We start from the raw sequence: 23229 nt of genomic DNA on the forward strand, positions 1-23229 counted from the left end.
AAATGGCTTCAGAAAGTCTCACTCCTTAAAACAGGTACAAGGGTTTTGAGTCAACCTCTAGTCTTGCTGAGACCATCATTGACAGAAATGGACTGAAGGGCTTCATTGGCCCTTATACATATATATATGAATATGTATGCACACATACACATACATGTAATAAATATTTTAATATATATTATAGTAATTTAGAAATACACTGTAATAGTATATACATCTTAAAACTAGTTCTGTCCAGTCCTTTGCTTCTGCTTTTACAATGACCATACGCCATTATAGGTCAGTGTTCAAGGGAAATGCTTACTCATCAAACAATAAGCAATTAGCAAGCAGGAAACATAAAATAGAAAGAAATGATTAGTAGAAGTGAAGTATGGTGGCGTAATAATTTTGCTGTTATTAATGAGTTGATGGATAGATCTTAAATTTTGAAATCATCATCTGAGAACAGGTCATGGTTTTGTGTATGGGCAGTACCAAGTCTTGATGGATTTAGCTAGGATTTCTAAAGTAAACAAAATAACCCAGTCTCCTAAGGACATTATAAAGTTATTCAAATGAGCTCATTATTGACAGAGCATTTAAAAGTGAGTTGTTTTCTTCAGCAACGTGTAGTAAATCAAACTCAGTTCTGTTTAAGGATTTGCTTTTTTTAACTACAAAGGCAGCTGGAGTTATCGCGTGTGAAGCTTGTCTTCAGAAGACAAGCTTTGGTTGTCTCAGTGCTTGTTACATTCATGGTATTGCTCAAAAAGCAAAGGCAAAGTTTTGTGCTGGTCACAGTACTTGGGGCCATTTTGTGTGATGAGAGTCTGTCCATGTGATTTCTCTACTGCTGCTTTCACTTTGGTCTTGGTGTACTGTTCATAGAACACATACTTTGCTTGTAGCCTCTCAGCCCAACAAAGTGACGCATCTGTGTCCCACAGGTGCACAAACAGCATCTTCCAACAAGTGGTGACTTTTAAGAAAATTGTAGGATTGTTGCCTGGGCAGAGAGCATTTCTTAATGCTGTACCTCTCATGTAAGTCTGTCCACTGGTGATGTAGTTTCTCACCACTTCATTTCAATGAATGTTCAGTGTCCTCCAAATGATTTATTTTTTGCTGCAAGTGCCATTGACTTGTTACCTACAGAATACTTAAAGTGCACATTTATGTTACAATACAGTCTATGGCCTGCAGTTCAGTTTCTTCATTCTACACGTGTATATGTTGTAATGTCTGCATTGTGATAAGGATTTAGCTAGTGTGGACCACAGCTAATCCTCATGATCTTTGCTGCTCTGCTGAGATTTTAAGTTGCGATTCATATCACTGTGTACTGCTAGCGGTATCTAAGCTAGGTAATGTAATGCTGGTATACATCATATTTTTCCATGGTCTGGTCTTTCCGTACATGCTACAGTTTCTTCAGTGGAGGTAATGTGGCTTTTTTTTTTTTAATTTATTTTTACTTGAGGTCATAGAACAGCTCAGTTTGGTATAATTCAGTGCATATTGAAATATTTAAATGCCTGCAAATGAAAGCTGGCTTTCATTCTAGATTTCGGGGGGGTGCAGATACATTTCTGGAAAAACAATAGACTTAATCCTGTAGGTATCCAGACTGTATTTCTGACTTGCAGGGTGAAGCACTATAAACATTATGAAACACTATTGAACATTTGAAATTATGTCCCTTTTTTCACTTTCGAAAGGTAACATAGGGGTCTGTCCCTGAGCTCATCAAATTTTAATCCTTGGGTGCTTTCTAGTTTTTGTGGACATATGTTGCATGATGTGTCATCTTGTGCAGCTTCTTTTGCTTTATATAAATACTTCTCATAAATAGCAATGGCGTGTGGGCACATACAAAACTAATGTTCAATTGTGCTCCTCCAAATGCTTTTTCTCATTAATATATTTTATTCAGTAGCTGGTCTTATTGACTGTGATATCACTTGCTATTCAGATAAGATTAATAGTGTAAGTAAGTATCACTTAGATGGGCGACTGTGTCAGAGCTCTACTGATAAGTTAAGTCTGTACTTCAGAGGGTTTCATGTTTTGGAAGTAAATAAAATATATGGGTACAAAGGATAACCTGTATTCAAGCAGACAGGGGGAAAGAGGGCAAGCTGAACACAGATTCAGATCTGTGAGACTGTCAGTTGTTTGCACAGAGTTCTTTGTTTAATATCATCGCTATTCAGCATATTATAACTTAAAAACAGCTTAATTGCTTTTCTTTCTCCTCTGCCGCCTGTGCACTTCTCTGTATATTTGGTAAAGATGGCAGTCACTGGGGTTATGATCTGTGTTTGATAAATTGCATAATGATCTCCCTAGGAAAATGACGAACTCATTTATTGTGCTTAGGATATCACAATCAAAGAATGCTTTAATTTTTTCATAAACCGTTGTTAATTTTTGCTTTTACATTCAGCTCCATCCTGTTTGAAAGTGCTGAATTCTGTTTTGTGTGGAGATGTTACAGAACAATTACACATTTAGTGTTACAGAAACAAAATGAACTAAAACTCCCCAAAAATTCCATGTCTGTTTCTGAAGCATTTTTTCCCCTTGTAAATTTTGTTGCAGGTATGTCAGAAAAAAATAAATATAATTTTCAAGATTACAGTGCTTGTAAAGTACTCACTCTTACCTCATTGCCAGGTGCTGATAGTATGTTATGTTTACAGTCAGTATATTAAATTTAATGGAGGTTAGGCATTTATGTTCTTTTAAAAATCTGTTCAGGTGTATCAGCTATAATTATTACTTAATTCCGTAAATTTTAAGGAAAAAACCAACAAAAAACCCCACACAACTGTTGAGTAACTCTTCATTAGAACAGCATTTTATTTTAAAGACTCTTTGATATACTCTTATGGTACTAAATCCCTGTGCATGTATTATTATTTACTATTAATCACCATTATGTCTCAAAAATGGAAAATTTTGGGTTTTTTTTCTAGGGCAGAAATCTAACAACAGGAGAACTTGGATTCTTCCCAAGTGATGCAGTAAAGCCTAGCCCATGTGTAAGTACAATTGTTTCATTCTGTTTGTCATCTTACAGAAAAACTGCCTGGTTGATGCCATCACTTTATTAATCTTACCTTATGAAAAAAATACTGTTTCTAGTTCCTTTGTGTTTTCCTGGTATGTTCAATATAGCATTCTAATAGTTCTTGTTGTCGTATGTAGATAGGGCATGTCAAGAAAACATGTTTGAGAAGCAGATTTAACTTCTGGGAATATTAATAAATTGAACTGTCTAAATAGTTTCCAGAATATAGAACAAACACACTTTATGTGAAAGTGTACTTTCTTCCTTCCCCAGCAGTCAGGTAAGAATGCTGTGGTTCTAATCTATTCACCAGTCACTTTGGGTTAGAGAGAGGGATTACACCAGAGTAAAACTAATAGAAAACTTTGAATTCAGACTACTCGATAAATTTTCTGCTCTTTGTAGGTTCTTCCCTGCCTTTATTTCACACAAGGGTGTTCTCAATGTAGAAAAGTTCAAGACAACAATAAGAAAATTTGTTTTATAATATGTACTCAAGAGTTTTGTATACAGATGTGATGATGTATTAATATACTGTATGCTTGTTCCTTCATTCTCTGCCCTCTGTAACATTGTACACCAGATTACTATGTGTCCCTTTGAGATTAATTGATGTAAACCCATAAAACCAGTGATGAATGATATTCCTTACTTTGCTTTAAGACAGCTTCTTTTAAGTTGATTCACAACAGTTTGACTTTATTAATAGAATTGCTTTCATTACAGCAATCAAGATATACCACTTAAATGGTTTATAAGTAGGTGGAATCAGCTGTTAGTGGCTGCATTTTGATATGCCTTTAGGGCTTATATTGCGCCTTATTTTCTAAAAAAATTTACATGTGCTCCTAAAGAATATAAATTCATTAGTATACCTTAGGACATCCTTAGTACCCTGTATTTTCAGAATTTTGTTTGAAGAGGGATGCACAGAATACAAGGTGTGTTAGATTGTGCAAGAGAATAGATCTGGAATAAAGATGAAAATGTTACGTGAAGTTAACTTTCTTCCCTCCACCCCTTGCTTATTGTAGAAGTTCTGGATTTCCTGTGCCATGGTGTCACCGACCTGGGCAGAGGCAGTACCTGCTATGTATTGGCCTTAGGTTCTGGGAGCCACCCAGTCAGTCATTGTACTCTATCATTGACAGCAACTGTGGCAACATTTTAGGAACTGCCAGTATACTTTAAAGCAGAAGGAAGTGGGATATCCAAAGTTAGGAAAAACGCTGCTGGGGTATTGTGAAGATTGCTTTCTAGTGATAAAGCTTTCTGCTAAATTTAAAATATACTATTTACAGGAGTATTGAAAATAATACAGTTTTACAGCATGAATAAATATTATTCATGAAAAGTTACCAACTGGTGTCATGATAAGAACAAAAAGATAAATTGATACTTCATCCCCATTAACATGGAAGGATGAAATAGAAACATCTTACTATGATAAATGATGCAGTTAAGGTTACAGAAACATCAATCAGGTTTTAAACATGCTATAACTTTTACTGTTATTAAGTCTAATAGTCTTTACAACCAGCTGATATAAAAATGCCCAGAAACAGCATAAAATACATACATCAAAAGACTTTAGGAATGAATATTGAATGAAAAATTGCTGAGCTCCAGAATATCTGTATTCCACACTTTTTACAGATGTACCTATAAACATTTTTTTTTCTTTGCAATAAGTAATATATGTTAGCAGACATTTTCTGCACCATATGAGTAATACCTGGTTTTCCTTAGCTTTCTTCCAGTTTTCTCATTTTTGTAGAGACACTGGACACAGCACAGTATGAGCCAAGAGCTTCTGGAATAGCATTTGATTTTACTCTGTTTCATGACAATGAACAACACTTGTTTTATATTTATATATAAATATGTGTATCTATCTGTCCATTCAAAAATAATGAAAAGGACTACTCATCTATTGTTTAACTGCTCTGGAGGATGGACTTAAACCATCTTTGAATTTTTGTATCCTGTCCAACATAGTAGAACTACTTGACAAATTAAGAATTTTCTTTTTAAACTAATCTTTCTTCTCCTGCAGCTGATAGAATGCATGTTATTTAATTAGTCCTGTGGGGAGTACAATCAAAGAATCATTAAAGGTGCGATTCTTCTGTAGATGAAACGCATAACTGCAATGTCTTGCAGCATGTAAAGACTCTGTAAGTGCCTAGCTGGCCTTGAAATGTCTCATTTGGTTGCTTCACTAAAACATTTATTGTAGGAATTCTTTGTCAGCATATTTATAATCTATTAACTTTTTTGCAAGTCTCACCATTAGAGGCAGAAGTGCCTGAGTAACACCATCAGTAGCTGTAGGGATACGAAGTGCCGCTGCTGCTGCCAGTGGTAGCACCTGGCTGTGCTAGGCCCCCCACACTTGAAAGGGGTTTGGATACCACCAGCACTACAAATCCTGCTGTTTGAGAGCCCTTTGTCTACACTTTTTGGGAGTAATGCATGTTTCCTTTTTGTCTCTCCAGAACTAGACTAACTTAATGATTGTTTTAACACCTGGATAGATTTAATGTTTTGCAAGCTGAACATGTGACCCTGGTTTTATCACAGAGAACTTTAATGTGTTCCACACTAGTTTCTGCTTTGTTAATCAGAAAAAAAATGTAAGTTTTGGGCTGTCCTGTAAGATTCAGAATTTTATCATAAAAACCTTGTGTTGAGAGGCATTGGAGTAAGCGGTTATGTATTTAGTTTGAGTGACCATTATGTCAAAGACAGTAAGCAGAGCTTTGTGAACTCTGCAAATTTTGGTTCATGGAAATGAATCTTAACAGTGCAGGGATGGAAGTTGCATCTTAGGTAAATTTAAAGTTAGCCAAAACCCTTTCCTTTCACAAAAACCTGAACATTTACTTCTGTGGAGAAAGAGAAGTTAGGAGACATACTAACTTAATTCCTAATCTTTTTTGAAAACTTTGTCAATAAGAAAATGTTCTGGAGTTAACTAAGAATATACTTAGCCAGTGTTTTCAGTTAAGCGTTTGGAGTAAGTTCATTATGTAACTCTAGTATTGAGGCTTCTTAGCATGAAGGTGAGAGCCTTAAAATGGTGAAATGATAACAATTCTTACATGTTTCAATAATTTAGTACTTTTGCATTCCACTTATTGTGCTTTTTTTGAGGAGGTTGCAAGATAGTATGTTACCAACACAAATGGTTGTAAATATCGTATTCCTCGGTACATTCCCTCAACTCAAGCCATCTGCTGCCTCTGGTTTACAATATCCTGGTTCAATAATTGCTTTGTAGCTTCCTGTTCTAGTCTTTTCCATTCAAAAGCTGCCTGTTACTACCTCAGCAATACTGCTAGAATATACCATAGCATTTTGGACAGGTTAACACAAAAATTTTGCATTACTTGACTCTTGCAACTTTAGCTGCGCAATACTCTGATTAAATATGCGGGGAGGTGGGGTTTTTGTGGTAGTTGTATTTGGTGTTGTGTTGGTTTGTTTGTTTTGTTTGTTGTTTCTTTTTTAAAAATATTTATTTATTTATTTATCTGTGGTTTGTTGTTGTTGTCCCATCACTGGAGTTTGTTTCAAGGCCAGGTCTAGAGACTTGATAGAGACCTCTGTTGATACCTGAGGTCAAATTAATGGGAGTTGTAATTGATTTCAATTTCAATTAATTTAAGTTTGTAGGCCTGTATAATAATATTTCCTAAATTGATCTGCGTTTGGAAGTCTCTGTTGAAGATATTCCATATATCATACATAAAAAAAGTGTGAGAAGAATGTTACTGTAATTTTTCCCTGTTAGATTCCAGAAAATAATAAAACATTCTTTGTTTTACTGGAAGAAAAAAAAAGAAATAATTTGCTTATCTAAGAATATATGACAGTAGGTTATTAAGTCTGCAGGATGTATACTAAGCTTCCACAAAAGTCAATTTTTCAGCACTTTGCAAGTTTCACACAAGAAGTAGTGAGTACAAGAGTAGGGTAATACTGAAGTATCATGCGCCAATGGGACATTGTCAAGATGAAATCGGGATTGCTATACGCTGCATCTTGTGAAGGTATAAACATTACCTATGCATATGTTTATGTATATGAATAACATCCATTTTGCAAACTGATTGTAGTTTGCTTGATTTTTTTAAATTGAATTTGAGAATCAAATTCTATGCTTATAAAAATCCAGTATAAGGGTTAACCAAGTCAAATACAAAGGTATGAATGATGTTATGCAGTACAATTTATGGATTATCTGCAACTCTCTCGGAAGATTATGTACTCTATTTCCTAGCAGACAGTCTTTCTAAGCCATACAATCCTGAAAACATTCTAACAGTTTTATTAAGAAAAAAACCCCTGTCACAGCAGCAAAGAGTTAAAATATTCGGTACTACTTTCATAATGGTATGGTCCTTTGTTGTAACTTCCTTCAAAAGAAAATAGATGTGTGGGCTAATTAGATCACCTGTTTCTTTTAACTTGTTTCATCTGGATATTGACAATTAGATCAACACTATGTAATTTGTGTTTATTAGGAAAAAAATCTAGATCCTCATTCTCTTGTATCTTTTCATGTCTTAGGTTCCTAAACCAGTAGACTACTCTTCACACCTGTGGTGAGTCCCTCTCTAGTCTTACAAAAATCTCTTTGAAAGAAGCAGTTATAGAAAGACAACTGTGTTTATTACAATTTAATTTATATTGGTTTAACCTTTCTAGGCTTCTGAAGAAGGCATTGTGTAATGGTTTGGGAAAGCAACACCATGCATTGCCTGAAAGCATTTCTGATGTAATAAAGTGCTTTATGATTTTGACATTTTGTTTACAAGGCTGTAGCTGTGCAGCCTTAGTCTCAGAGGTCTGAAATAGAATAATAAGAGAAGAATATAATATGAAGGTGTGCAAGTACACCTTACATGTTAAATGAGTAAAGAGAAGGAATAATGTTAAATACATCTTGTCTCATGAATAATTCTGCATTTCCTTTAAAAAAAAAACCCCAACAAACCAAACCAACAAACAGAAACCACTGTAGAGACATAAAAGGACAGTGTATCAAAATTGGAATGCTGCTGGTCTGGGGCTTAATCACAGAATCATTAAGGTTGGAAAAGACCTTTAAGATCATCAAGTCCAACCATCAATCCAACACCACTGTGCCCACTAAACCATGTCCTGAAATGTGTGTGTGAACTCTTTACTGGATTCAGCTCGCTTCTCGAAAAAACATGATGATTCTGAGAGAACAGAAGGAGCATAATTTGTGTTCTTTCACTGACTTTATGCTTTGCCATTTAGACATGAGTTCTGATTTCCTCTAGTTTGCCACAAGTGAAATTGGAATCAGATCTAAACAAATATTGATTTTTTTTTTAATAACAAGGCATATAGAATATTTAATATTTAAAATTGGTATTTTAAATTAAATTCTAACATTTGCTCTATTTATAATTTTGTTAGAAGAAAGCATATAATTGGGATCTGTCTTTATCTTCTAAGAATTTGTAATACTTAACTGAAAAATGACTTTATGCTAAAACTTGCTGTAAGAAGTCATATATTTTGTGATAAATTTGAACATGCATGTTCCCCAGTGTGTTTCATGAAGTAACTATTTTTTTATTCAAAACTCCATTCTAATTGGTAGTGATGTATTAGTATGAAATTTTACATAGTAGTGGTCTGTGATGTTGACTACCTTTAGACTACTTTCTAAAATGGTAAAATAAGCATAATTTCCCTGGAAGGTAGGTCACTTTACTCAATTAACAGTCTAACCTCTAGTATTGCAAATAAATGCCTGCTAACAGCCTCTCATGAAGTCTTGCCCAAACCAGCAAGGCAGAGCAAGGGCACAAATGTGCTTATGCAGTCAGGCTGCAGAATCAGTGACTGACTTGTCTTATCTTTCAATTCTTAGCATCAGCTCTTTCCAATTTGGACATACTAGGCTGCATTTTTTTCTTTTTTTCTTCTGGATGTTTAGTCTACCCATTACACTTCAGCCTTTAGAGGTTATGAATAATTATGAAACCAAATAAAATATTGTATTTGTATAAGTATCAAATTTTTGCATAGGTCTTTTTTTGACCTAATATACTACTGATGGCTGATTCTGCATTCTGTTAAGATAAATCCCACTAGAACTCGGGGAGGTTCAAAGGTTCTGGACCACTTTTTTTATTGTTTCACTTGCAACACATGATTCAGAAAAACATTTGGTTTTATGAGCTCTTCAAGCCAGTAGTCATTCAGCTAAGGCTCAGGCTTGAGTACTTTACTTTAACAGACTTTGGATTCAACATGTGCACAAGCACTTTCCTAATTAAGAATTTCCTCTCCGCATTGTGGAATTTTTTCATGCTTTATTCTTCATTCAAAGATCTGGAAGTGGTATTCAGTTCCAACTGAATATTTTTACGTCCCTATCATATGCAGAATATTGGGACTCTGCATTGCATATTTGATAGGTCTTTCTTTGTAGCTTTGAAAAAATCATAGGCAATTTTTATTGTTCTCTGTTACAGGTTTGCAGGAGCAATGGAAAGATTGCAAGCAGAGAGTGAACTTATCAACAGAGTAAATAGCACTTACCTGGTGCGGCACAGGACCAAAGAGTCAGGAGAATATGCAATTAGTATTAAGTAAGTGGAATAAGATCTCCTATGGCAAATTTAACTATTCTCATTTATGTCTAGGTAATATTTGAAATCAATAAGGAAAATAAAAACCTGTTTCAATTTATATAATCATACACAGCCTTTTAAGAGAGTCAATATAGGGAAATTGAAGCTGTTCACAAAAATACCCAGGATTTGCAGTAGGAAGGTAGCAATGGTTTTATAAGGCTGGTGCAGCAAACAGGTCTACAAAAATGATGGTCTAGTATATCGCATAAGAGTAAGTAAGTGTTTGGAGTGTAGTGTGATCTCCTTCTCTGAAGTGAGTAAGAATGTTTCATTGACTTCAGTGAGAACTTGTCAAAGCCCTTTGCATCTCAGACGTTTCAATAAAATGTGGGTTCATAAATTCTGTGGATGCAAATTATTGTGAGGGTCTTGTTTGCTTTCACGTTGTTTATCAACATGAGTATAAAAGTAAGAAATATATGGGAAATCCCAGTTAGAATGAGCAGTTAGTTGTGACTTTCTGAATACACTTTACCTCTTCAGCTGTACTTTAATAAATATATTTGGTTTATTAGATGTCAACTTTGTTTTGGCACAGATATACATTTTGTCTTAAGAATTTATTTGTGTGGTGTTATTGGGGCATGCCCTCAGGTAACTATTGATTGTGTCTGATTAAAAACACATTTATATTCATAAGTTATTCATTGCCCACAGGTACAATAATGAAGTGAAACACATCAAGATTTTAACAAGAGATGGCTTTTTCCACATTGCAGAAAACAGAAAATTTAAAAATTTAATGGTAAGCATTGAGTAGGTTTTTAACAATGTGCCATTTTCTATGTAACTGTTAGTGAGAGCTACTTTGGTTTGTGAAATTACAGAAGGCTGTGAGAGTGAGAGGTTTGAATTGTGTCCATACCTGCTAATAGGATAATTTTTTGCATTTGTGGCTGATGCTCTAAGTGGTGGTAGTACATGCTTAAAACTATGTATTTGTATATAGGAGTGGACTGTGTTCCTTGCAGTGCTGTGGAAGAGAGGAGGAATTTGAATCCCATGCATCAGCCTCCTGTGGATTTAGGCTGAATCTTGGAAGGAGAATTCGATGTCTTTGGAAGTCTTTCTCTATATAGTAATGATCTCTAAAAGTAGCTAGGTAAGGTTCCGTGCCAGCCCAGCATATGTACACATGTGCTGCAGAACATAATGATGCCTATTGATGTGTAAGTTCAGAGGGAGAACAATGTGAGGTGCAGCTGTGTCAGAAAGCCCAGAAAAACTCAGGAGAGGCTGGTTTTCCTGGTGCATCAGTCAAAGAAGCATAGCTAGAGAATGGGGCTGTATAAACTGCTAAAAGCTCAGAAATCCTTGTTGGAATAATACTAATCTGGAGTCAATATAGACTAATCTAAATTAAAGCAACTGTGTGGCTATTTTGAACTTGTACTCTGTGGCAGCAAACCACTGACTAGCAGGCTATAGTAATAACACAGAAAACATAGGCGCTCGCGTTAACTTTCATTCCAACTATAGTCCTAGTTCACTCCCAGAAATAAGAGTTTGGTATTATAATTGCCCAGATTAGTGAGTTTTCAATGTTCTGTCAGAACCATCTTGTACTGGCAAGAAATTCCTATTTCTTGATAGCTCCTTTTGCTCAGACAAGACTTGTAAATACAAGGTGTCTGAATAAATTAAAAACTTAGTGCATTTGTAAAATTTTACTGCTTAAGCATTTTCTGATGCATTGTTAAAAGAAGCTCGTTCAATATATTACATGCAATCAATTGGATTAAAACTTACGCACATCCAAGTACTCTAAACTGATAAAAAAGGGCAATGCAAAGCAAGAGTAGGGAGAGAAGCTTTAAAACCAGGAAGCCGTAGAAATTGTTTTAATTTAACCACTGGTACTCTGTAAAGCAAGAGCATCCTACAAGCACTAAAAAATCAACCAGAAATCTATGCGTTGCCTGACCCTATTTGAAATAAGTGCTGATTAGAATGGTAAGAACATAAATTTCCTGATGAAGCATGCACAAAGGTGTTTCTGCACTCTAATGTCTTCATTTGACCTTTAAAACTGGTGAAGTGTTTAGTGTTAGGACTGGGGACCCTGAGACCTTATCATTGGTAGCAACAGAAATCATGGTGTTCCTCAGATGAGTGAAGGAGGTGGCTACTTCGTTTGCAAACACTACAAATGATTCACTGGAAACTGTTGAGAACACGTGAGCACTCTCAGGATCTTGACAAAGCATGTGAGCTGGAGTCTATGCTGCTAGATATCTACTTATGGCGATGAATCAGTTTAATGCACTGATGACAAGTTTGAAAATTGAGCTGAATGATCAGAGATGTAAGTACAGGACGCAATCTTGGATAAAGAAGAAACAAAAAGAATATGCGTTGCATCAAAGAATTGAGAGGACAAAAGAAACTTCTAGTCTAAAGGCCTCATCGCTGCCAATTTAGCCTTGCTAACATTCAATTAGGAGAAAGTAATTTCAAAACACAGTTTTAGGGTATTATGAAGTCTGCCCTTGAGAGCTAAATAGACAAGCGAGAGTGTAAGTACTGTTTGCATATGCTGTTCTGGGTAGATGCAAGAGAAAAAGTTAAGTGTCTGAGTAGAACTGGGAGCAGAAGAGAGACAAAGCCAGCAGCCATGGAAACCTAAAGTAGTAATCTGCAGTGATACAGTCTTCTGTACTACTTTGGAGGTAACAAAAGTAGAACTGCTCTTTATATAGTTTTTGTAGTACATTTGACAAACTTTCACAAGAGTAATTAAAATGTGCTGAGTGTGTAAAGCAGGCCAAGGTGCAGTGAAAGGTCAGCTGTGCTGCTGGTGTGAATCATGGTAATGCAACAGACTCCTGAGGAGCCCCATCCATGCTGGCAGGAGCTACTTACCTTTCTTACCTGTTTGTAAGCTTGCTACTGTGTTTTGTGCAATGAATGTTTTAGAGGCCAGTTGTTTGTCAACTGTTTTCATGGAAAAGCAATGTTAAAAACTAAGCTTTTAAAAGCAACTGAATCTGTGTCACCCAAAGTAAATTTTTTCTCAGTTTGGAACCATTTTACTTACTTTGCCAACAAACAAAATCTGTCCAGTTGAAATTCTTACTATCTTTACCAAACAGCATAATTCTTACAAATTTGTGTGGTGCAAAAAGATAACAAAAGCTTCATACTAATTCTTTTTCCATTTATCCAGAAATCCCACTTTGAATGCTGCTTACTTACAAATCACCTTCTCTGTTGCCTTGGTAATTTGAATGTCTGGGTACTCAGTGATGATGTATGACAGAAAATTTGGTTGGTGACATTGTAGCTTGCATGCTGTGCTGATCAGACAGCAAAGCCCTAACAGTTCTTAGTCTCCTGGCCTTTTTGCTTACTTGGAGTGCCTAGCAGGTCTGTGATTATGAGCTGTTAAAAGCAGGTGTAGATTTTACTCAGCTTTGGACTCTGCCATAGAAGCAGTTTCAGAGATGTGCAGGAGCTCTCAGTGTGGGAAGTGAAGTGCTCCAGAGTTCAGACGATAATATTTGGACTGTTATCAAGAACTTGTGGTTTATGCACTAGATCTTGGACTAAGTAATTTGAGAGTCATTTTGTTTGGTTGGAATGAATAGATCACTGATGTAGGCTGTTGTAGGCTAATAACTTTTTTTTCAACTGGAAGGAAATGATTGAACACAGTATTATTTCCATATTTTGATCTAAGCTTGGTTTGGTCAACTTTAATTTTGGGAATCTAAATATAAGTAAGTAGAATGGAATGACTAAGTTACTGATAGGAGTGAAGGGTTTACAGTAAATACATTGCTTTGTGCTTGCATTTCTGAAGAGTGAAATCCCACAGTCGAAGTATCATTAATCAAATGAAATACATTTGCTTTGAATTGCGTGGTCACTTTTAATTTTATTCTAGGCTCTGTGTACAAACTGTGTGATATTGACATTATTACGGCTAATTCAAGTGTAAGAGATAATGACAGAGGCTGAAGATTGCAAAGGAGTAACACGAGCTGTCGATGTTGTGATGTGTGTTGCTGCCTTTAGAATAGAAACTGAAGTAACTTATCTCCTTGGTTACATGAACTATTTAGCCAGTTTTTTATATGTTCATATATACGTGTTATATGCATATATGTAAAATGTGTGTGCATATGTATGCTTATATATATACACACATATACACAGAGACAAAGTTTTGGATTGGACCCAAGGAGAATGTGAAATGCTGGACTTTTCAAGTGAGTTGTGCACTATCTGGAGCAAACAACAAAAACCCAACACCACCTCACCCTACACAAATTTTAATGGCAGAGCCCTGAAAGTTTTACATCCATGTATTTGCTCATTACGTTCCTGTTGACTTACAGGGTTATATGCAAGCCTTATGCTTATTGCCTTATTTCCGATCTGTGTACTTACAAATGCATTCATAGATAAACATAATTTATCATTGCAAAAGAAAATTGAGAAAACCAAGACAGTTACTGTTATATACTTAATAAGCAGCTGACCTTGCCTTCTGCCTGACTTCAGGAAAGCAAATACATGCTCAGCCTGGCTCAAAGCAGCAATGAGTGTTGACTCCGACAATAACATTTTACTTTAAAAAAACCCAACAAAAGTCAGTTAATTGGCAGTGTAAAAGCAGTCAATATTTAGGATACTTGATTTTTTAAAAATCAACATGTATTGTGGGATGTTGTGTTATTTAATAAGGTTACTTGTATGATGAAACTGTCATTGACTGTACACCAGAATGCTGAAGAGGATGTGATTTTAATTTCCGGTGACATAGTATTTTTTCTTTCTGAAAGGAACTTGTAGAATACTATAAGCACCACTCTCTTAAAGAAGGCTTTCGAAGTTTGGATACTACTCTTCAATTTCCATACAAAGAATCTGAAAACTCAGTGGGACAAAGGACTAACAGAACAGCTGGCAACTGTGAGTATTATTAATTTTTGTATATTATTTTCTGTCATATAAATATTAAAAGGACAAGGTACCTTGAACATCTGCACTTTCCATTTTTGACATATAACCAATTAATGTGGTAATGCTTTTAGCTAACATTTTTTGAAGTTAAGTGGATTCAGATCTGCTAGGAGGTTTATAAATATGTCTAGCAAGTTTGTCTTGCTGACAAACTTAAAGTTTCCCTGATATTCAAATATCTTTTAGGCATGCTGGTGAGAGATTCAACTGCATCCTGCCTAGTTTTCTCAGACATTTGCATACATGCAGCTACAAGTGTTAATAATATCTGTGACAATATCTAATCCTTAAAAAGGGATTTAAATCAGTCCTGTAGTGTAGCCATATAAAGTAGCATCTTGGTAACCCACATAAATTTCTCAAAAGACCCATTAGATTTACTGTATCATAATTATTTTTATGCCCGCCTTTTAACCTTAAATGTTTACTAGGCCTCTGAGCTTCTGAAAGTTAATGAACTACTGTACAATGTAAATAGCAGTTAAAAAGTTCTGAAGTTTAGAAATAAACTGAGATGATTTACATTGCATATGGTATTTATTTAACCTTTTAAGACTTAAGTGGAAGTTAGCATAATTTTTAGGACATGTGCAAGTTCAATGTCAATGATAAAAATTACCACATGGCTGGCCTCTGGAAAGTGTATAATGTTTCTGTCACAGAGCAAATATTAGATTTGCAGTTCTGCAGACAGTGCCTGTATCTTTGTGCTGCAACAAGACAATAAGAGGATAATAAAAATTAATGGGTATTTTAGCAATATGAAGGCTGCTGTGAAAGGCTATAGAGTCCAGCCTAGTCTTTGTGACGATGAAGATGGCTGTGTTACTTTCATTTACTATGTTTGTAAGCTTTTGTTTACTTGCTTGCCTCTGTTCCATAACATTTCTGTAACATGGGAGACTTTCTTCCTCTCCTTATTAAAGTGAAGATAATGTAGGACAGAAGATTGTGAGAAACCAGTGTGTGTCTGTGCATTTCATTTACTCTGTCTCCCAATCCCTCTTTATTCCTTCCATTTCTGTTTTCTTTCACTGCTTCCCAGGACTTCTGCCAGTTGTCTCCCTGCTATGCCATATCTCAGTATATCTCTATTCATGGTGAATTTATCTGTCCTGCCATTTCTTCTCCCTTTAGTTTGCGATCTCCCTTTGCTTTTCTCTTCCTCTTGTCATCACTTGTGCTTTCCTCATCCCTTGCCCCCTCAGAACATTGAGGCTTTAATTGCTGAGAGGACATGCCCTGTTTAACTTACTTTGTGTTTGTTTTGGTTATTATTGACTGAGCAGAACCAATTTGTTTTCTTTCTTTCTTAGGTCAGTTAGAATGTATCTATATTGTCCTCCACCTTATTAGTCTGCAAGAGCATTAACTCAGTCATTTTATGCTTTACAGGATACAAGACTTAATAGTACATCCTCATTACCTTCAGTCCACATACAAAAGAAAACATCTCCTTTAACAAGATCTTTTAGGCAGTGTATGGAGGAGCAAGAGAAATGAGTGTGGGATGCTTTCATTTTAGTCAAGGGAACTTGAAAATGAATCTCTGCTACAGGAAATATCAGCCATTTAGTGTTACAAACTATGATGGTGGGAACTGGCAGGTTTTGTCTTAGGGCCAAACTGATCAAAAAACCCTCTCAATTCTCAGACTCCTCATATAAAATCTAATACATTTCCACAATTCTGCGAGCCTACCTAGACTGACTCTGGATGACACTTTCTTTTAAAGGGTTTGACTGTTTTCTTTTAATGTTTTAGCATGTCACCATGAGTGTGTATGCTGGGTTTTCTTTTTCCCTTTAAAAAAAAAAAAATTCCATTATTAACAGCCCATCTGTGAGTCATGCTGCTCAGTTTTAAAGCTATCCTGTTAGTCTTTACCAAGTTGGTGTTAGAATAACTATATATCTAGGCTGTGTGAACCCTGCTGGGCTGAATTTGGAAAGTAGTTGCTAAACTTCATGCTGCAGTTTTACTTAGTAGAGGAAGCAAAAAAGTTACTGGGCAGTGGTTGGACATTGAGTTTACTTCACAGCCGTCAGTGAGAACTGCCACACATCTGGTTTTTTGACCTCTTCCCACTTAGTCTGAGTGCAAGGAAAACAGTCATTCAAGGGAAACCAGACAAGTCAGCTGAAGAGAGAGGGGAATTTCCCTCCCCTTGTTTTTTTTTCTTTCAGTTGTGCAACTACTCAGTGTCACATTCACCATATTTTAAGAAGCACGTGGCTGAAGCTGGTGAATGCAATGGACTTTAGCAGTTTGAAGCTGATTTTAAGGAGGTTTTGTGTTTCAACTCTGTATTTTTCACTATACTGTTCACATGACTAGATTTTTTAATGAGGCCATCTTTTGAAAAGACATCAGCTTTTTATTCAAAAAAGCTGATCTTTAGCATATATAATTGACAGAATAAGTGGGAAAAATATTTCTAAAAAACATGAGTTACACCACTGTAGACTTTGACAGAGTTGTATCATTTTCTGCTGCCAAAGTCTTTGATCTGCTGTGAAATAGAATGGCAATACCAAATAAATTTCGTTTTCTCGAACAATGTGCAAAAGTATTATATTAATTTTTTTGTTATTGTCATGTTTTCATTTACCAACTGAAGGAAAGAAAATCAAGTGACATTTCAGTTTACTTGTAATTTCTGAAACAAATCATAATAAATCACCTTGTAACTTCAAATTCAGGGAATTTGATTTTTCCCTTCAGCATCTACTAGATTTTTAGAACAAAACCCTTCATTTTATGGAGAGAGTTAATTTGGCTTCCCACTTAAATTAGAACTTTGCTTTTTAGTCTCCTGGTCTTGCAGAAGTCACGCAGTCTGTTTGCACATTTATTGTACACTTTTAATGTGGTTGAAAGAGCTGTCAGACATCTACTTTTCTCAGTATAGAAATTCAAGTTAATTAGGAAGATTTTTGGGGAAATGGTACATTCTTTCTTCTTAATTTTTCACTCTTAGGTTTTTCTAGACATAGTATGATCAAATTTTGTTTTGCTACACAGAAAAATACATTAAATTCTTATTGTAAAGTATGGTAAATACTTTACAAAAATTCTTACGTTAAATGGTTGATCACCCCTCTAATTTAATGAAATAAAAGCAGAAATGGAAGAAAAGTTGACATTCTTCTACAGAATAGCTTTTGGCACTTTATTCCAATCTGTGGAAGTAGAGCACCATCATATTGAGAAATCTGAGTCTTTATGAAATTTAGATTTTACTGTAACCTAAATCACGAAGCCAAATACTATTTAAGTGACTGTTTTCATCACCTGTAGACTAGGAGTAGATACATTAACTAGTTATATTGTGTCATTCTACTACTTAATGCATTAACTATGTAAAAGTATCTGCTAAGAAAGTAAGATAAAACAAGTGTCACCCCAACCTTTAAGGAAACAAACGAACTCAGCCTTTTTCCTTAAAAGCCAACAACAAAACCCTTATTAGTGATGTATAAAAATAGAGTAGTTATCTGTAGAAATCTAGTAGGCTTTCCTTGCCCACATAGGTTTTGGTTGTCCAGAATTTCACATGTAAAACCAAATCTCCAATTCTATTGAACAGAAACATTCTCAAAAATTAAGATAATGTATGGATGGGAAAGGATCAGCCACCCCTTATATAGCAACCTGTCTTTATTCCTGCACGCTACTTTTGCACACTATCATTGTACTTCTGTAGAAATAAAGGTAGTTATTTGTCTCTAAGAATGGGCACACTAATTCAGTCAAGTTGCCCTTTCTGTTTGCGTAACATATTTCCACACAGAGCTGTCACCTGGGATTACTAGCTCCAGTATAAAGGAGCTCCTCAGGTAACCTCATGCATTCTCAGATAATCCATTTAGTATTAAAGGCAGAGAAATGGTCATCACTGAAGGGTCAAAAGGGAGTTTCTAGTGTGCAAGAGGCCCTGGAGTATGTTTCTTTTGTATTACTTTGAGATTCTAACCTAAACTGCTCTTGGTTTGTGGTGTGGGTTTTCTTTAACAAATAAACCATAGCTTTGGAATATTAAAATACAGTATTGGTCCTGTTTATTTTATTTATGTTGGTGTTTTCATTGTCACAAATGTGTCTATTCTCATCCAACCACAAGATGCACAAAACTGTATCATTGCCTCCACCATGGCTTCCTTGTTAATTCCTTGTATAAAATAGTTTGAGTCATCATTCCTGCAAATAACCATTCTGAAGCAAAATGATTTTGTTTCATGTGTAGTCAAAAGAATAAATTCAGCGAGGCAGCTGTATGTGATGAATATAACCCTGCTACATTTTTAAGGAACACTCTTGGTCAGTAATTATAGATAATAATAGGCATAATTTAGAGGCTACATTATCATTTATCCAGTTGAGGATGGACTTCTCTTTCCAAATCACAGCTGGGAACAAAGATCCCGACTTCATTAGACTTTATACACTATATATCTTCACTGCCCCTTCAAAAGAGGGACAAAATGTGAGAACTTGTCAACAAACTGTTGCATCTGAAGTGATTTTTAGTTCATTGCATCTAATTTTGTATATAAAAAATATGTTGACCCTAGGGTTGTTGGCAATAGAGCAAGTGCACCTCTAACCTTTCACCTGAGGAAGCTGTTACAGGGACTAGGATGATGTGCTCTTTCTGCCTATGCCAAACTTACGCTTTTTTTGCTTGCTCAAGGGTTTTCTCTCAAGTCAGGGAAAACTGCGAAGACGAGAAATAGTGTTTGGGACTTAGAAGATGTAGTTTAGCTGTGGAATTCCTATTAATGTTAATGATTATCAGGGCAAAATGCATACTTTTTCCCATGCATATTATGAGATCCAAGTTCAAATGGTACTTAGTCCATATTACTAATTGGGGGCGTCTGACTAGTCTTCCTGGGCTCAAGAGGAATTCTTACGTATGCATGAGTTCCTACTTTTGTACTGTTAAGAAATGGGGCACAAAAAATTAAAGAAGAAAAAGATTTTCTGTTAAATCTGAAAATATTTGCAAGAGTCTGCAGTTTCAATTTACTTCTCTGAAACCCTGAATGGGTGTCGTTTTTCTACTTTACTCTTTGAAAAATGCAATTGTTAAAAATTAAATCACAGATCCAAATTTTCTAGTTATTATAGTCAATTTCCTTCCAGATATCCTTAGTAGGGAACCTTACTTTCCTTATTATCAATGAATTATATAGTTAAAAAACTATTATTTAAATATTGTGCCAATATTTCAATGTTCTTTTGCTTTTCTCTTTTTCTCTTTCTTTCTCTAAGCCCCTTCTTTGTTCTGTGGGTTTTCTTTTGTAACTCCTCCAGACTACAGCTTTGTTCCCCCTTCCTCTACTCCTTTCTGGTCAGGTACTGCTTTACTGCTTTTATATTTCTTCTAAATTTGCTTCTGTTGTTTCTGTGTGCAGCAGGCGAGGGAAGGGACGAATTTAATAATTCAGTTCTTCTCTGACTCTAGAAACCGAGTTATTACATGCTATTCTTGGAGTGTAACAAAAGTCAAACTCTTAAACTTTCGAAAAGTATCTATTACAATAAGCAGTTTGAGTAGGATAGGTGTTGCAAAGCTCAATAGTTGCAGCAGATTCAATCAATGATCACTTGACCATTAATTTGCTATGTAGTTGACATCTATGAGCGCTCTCTGTATTTTTTAATGCATTTGTTCAAATGCACAAGCCTGAAAATGTCACTGCTTGTAGAGAAATAATATATTCGTCCCATCCCTGCAGCAAACCACACTGCAGCAGCATCTTAGAATACAGTAGATTTTTTTTGTAGAAAATGCTTTCTTTAAATTCTGCATCAACATTGTTAATTTTACCCATCTGTTTTCTAAATACTGATTTCTTTATTCTCAGTTAACCACCTCTGGCTTTAATAAATGCAATCATTTTAAACTAAGAGACTGCATAAAAATGCTTGAAGTAGTAGCAATGGTAGTCTCAATTAGTGCATCAGTGTGGCTATGACTTGCTCTGGTCTCTAAGACATTGTCTTCGAAGAGGTGAACTGCACAGCTGGACAATTCAAGAAGAATTTTGATAGTGGGAAGGTAAATGCCTTCCATATGCTCATGGAAGGAGCTACTACTGTCGGGAACGCAGCGTTCACTCACGTTACACTGACGCACCTCTGTGTACAGGGGGTGGAGGACTTGGCCTAGGTTGTGCAAATCGGGATTGGGGCTGGCTTTTGCACTATGCACTGGGGGAAGGGAGGCGTCTAGCGTGCACAAACATGGATGTAGTCATAATCAAGATCTGAGTAGGCAGTATGTTTTACACCGGCCTCACGGAGATCATCCAAATTCCTTAGTGCTCTGAGATGGATTCTTAGGGCTTTCCATAGTTTCTAGAGGGGAAAAGGATGTAGGTGGCTGCTCGGTAGTAGAATGGCTAGTGTGCTTACTTGTGCTGAGAGTGTCTCTTGTTGAGCCCTTCCTCGATTCATGCCAGGGATTTCAATCTCAACTTCTTGAATGTTTTGCCCCTCAGTTGTTCACGGTTTTGGAATCTGTTTCTTCCCTTTCTATCTCCTTACATACAGATTTGCGGGGGGGGCAGATGCTTTTAGTTCCCTTCAGTAGTCACAATAACGATTTAGAGTCCAAGATTTAAGGCGCTCTTCCAGTTAACATTTACTTATATAAAGGGACACATCTGTAGAAAAGACGAATAGAAAGCCATTGTGGTGTAGCTGTTTATCCTGTGGTCATGACATTCAGCTGGAATGTCTGAAGCACTCGCCTCATTTGAATCGGAGAACACAAAGGAGTTAAGTTTTGTCCCTTTATTGTAGGTAAATACTGTAAGCTTCTATCCTTTTGGGTGAGGATAGAAAATGACCTCTTTCAATCAACTGCACAGCACTTGACTGTAAAGTCTGTTCTTGCTGAAACTGGTATCTGTTCCACAAAAAGAAAATTGTGAAGTGGCCTATGGTAATAAAACAGCAATCAAGACTCAGAGTTACTTTAAGCCTATCACACATTCCTATATATTCCTGTATATGGTTCCAACAAATTATATCCTTTTTTCCTATGAAAAACTGCTTTATCAGAAAATTCTTAAGTAAATGTAACAATAAGTAAAGATTCAATGTCTTGCGTATCACAATATACTGTCTAAAGTATTTCTTTATACAAGTACAAAATATTAAAGGAAAATACTGATTAGTAATTCTTAATTTAAGCTTATCTACCTGTTTGAATGGGATTTCATATTCTGATAGACTACATTACTTCATATATTCTTAGTAAAACCATCTTTTTAAAAATTGCCAAAGAATTTGCTTACATTAAATGAACAAATCCTCATTTCATGATACTACAAGTATTTTTTTCAAAAGGATCTTCAGAGCTGGCTTAGTTCTGTTGATATGGGAGTTGGTAACACAGGAGAAGGGTTAAGCCAACTACTGAGCACTACTGGAGGTGCTGCCCATGCTTGTATGATAGAACTGAGGTTTGGTTAAACAGTGCAAGTAAAGGTACATTGCTTCAAGGAGCGTGGAAACTAATACACAAGAACAACCCTTAGAGGATATGGCTGCAGAATTATGAGGAGGCCATACCACAAGGAGAAAGAAGCAACTACTCACAGCTCTTATAATGATACATTGACGCTTGTGGAATTTAAACACAGGCAGAAACGTGAGCTAGACCAGCCTGCTGTGATGACATGGGGCCTCTTTTGTTTGCACCCCAATTCCTTCATCAGTGGCCCAAACTAGTATTAAAATCAATTTGCTGCACATCTGTCTCACTGTCAATGAGAAACTTTCCCAACATACTCTACTGTGAATCAAAGCTGACTATAGTTCCCTGTCTTTTCTTCTCCTCCTCTTTGCAGAAGGAAAGACTAGGTTAAGCAAAAGTGTATTTTCCTCATTTACACATGTACTTTTTATTCGCCTCCTTCAGACTTCTCACTCTATTTCCTGTTAATATGCTGAGGATGTCCCTCATAATACATGAGGCTTATTTATTGCTGCTTTCTCAATAGCTTCTTTTCTTTTTTTCTCTTTCTTTCTTTCCCCCTCTTTAACTTCTCATTCATATTCTCCTCTTGGACACTTTCTTTACATCAATGTCTGCTGTTAATCCCATTCTTTCTCTCCGTCCTCATTCTCCTTGTAGCTATCTGTCCTCTTTTTCTACTTCACTCAGTGTTTCTTCACACTCCCATCTGTCCAGATGTCCTTTCCACATGCTGACCGTCTTCTCTAGTTTCATTTGTCCTGAGACAGCTCTGATTTGGAGTTGGCTTTGTGACTGTGTCACCGGAGAGATATGGTTAATATTTCTTTCAAAAATTATCACTGTCATTTTATGTATTCTATCACTCATCTGGATTCTTTTTATATAATTCCTATCATGAGCATCACTTTTATTTGAAAATATGGATGTTGGAGTCTAAATTAATCTAAATTCTGCTACTTTCTGCCTCAAGACTTTTGGAGATATATGGTTTTGATTTCTCTTTCTTCGTTTTCCTTTTCCTCTCTGGC

At 35.9% G+C, this 23229-nt stretch overlaps 1 protein-coding gene across 1 annotated transcript in view; it reads left to right on the forward strand.

Moving 5' to 3' along the window:
- VAV3 (vav guanine nucleotide exchange factor 3) overlaps positions 1-23229 on the forward strand; it is a gene marked incomplete at both ends in the record, with an annotated part of 168268 nt that overhangs the window by 140194 nt on the left and 4845 nt on the right. Inside the window, 5 exons of the mRNA XM_082003020.1 lie at positions 2961-3026; positions 7631-7665; positions 9577-9693; positions 10396-10483; positions 14526-14655. Coding sequence (XP_081859146.1) covers positions 2961-3026; positions 7631-7665; positions 9577-9693; positions 10396-10483; positions 14526-14655 — 436 coding nt within the window. The remainder of the gene's footprint in view (positions 1-2960; positions 3027-7630; positions 7666-9576; positions 9694-10395; positions 10484-14525; positions 14656-23229) is intronic.

This window comes from Phaethon aethereus, assembly GCF_964289735.1.
Source record: "Phaethon aethereus genome assembly, chromosome: 8".
Taxonomy (NCBI): domain Eukaryota; kingdom Metazoa; phylum Chordata; class Aves; order Phaethontiformes; family Phaethontidae; genus Phaethon; species Phaethon aethereus.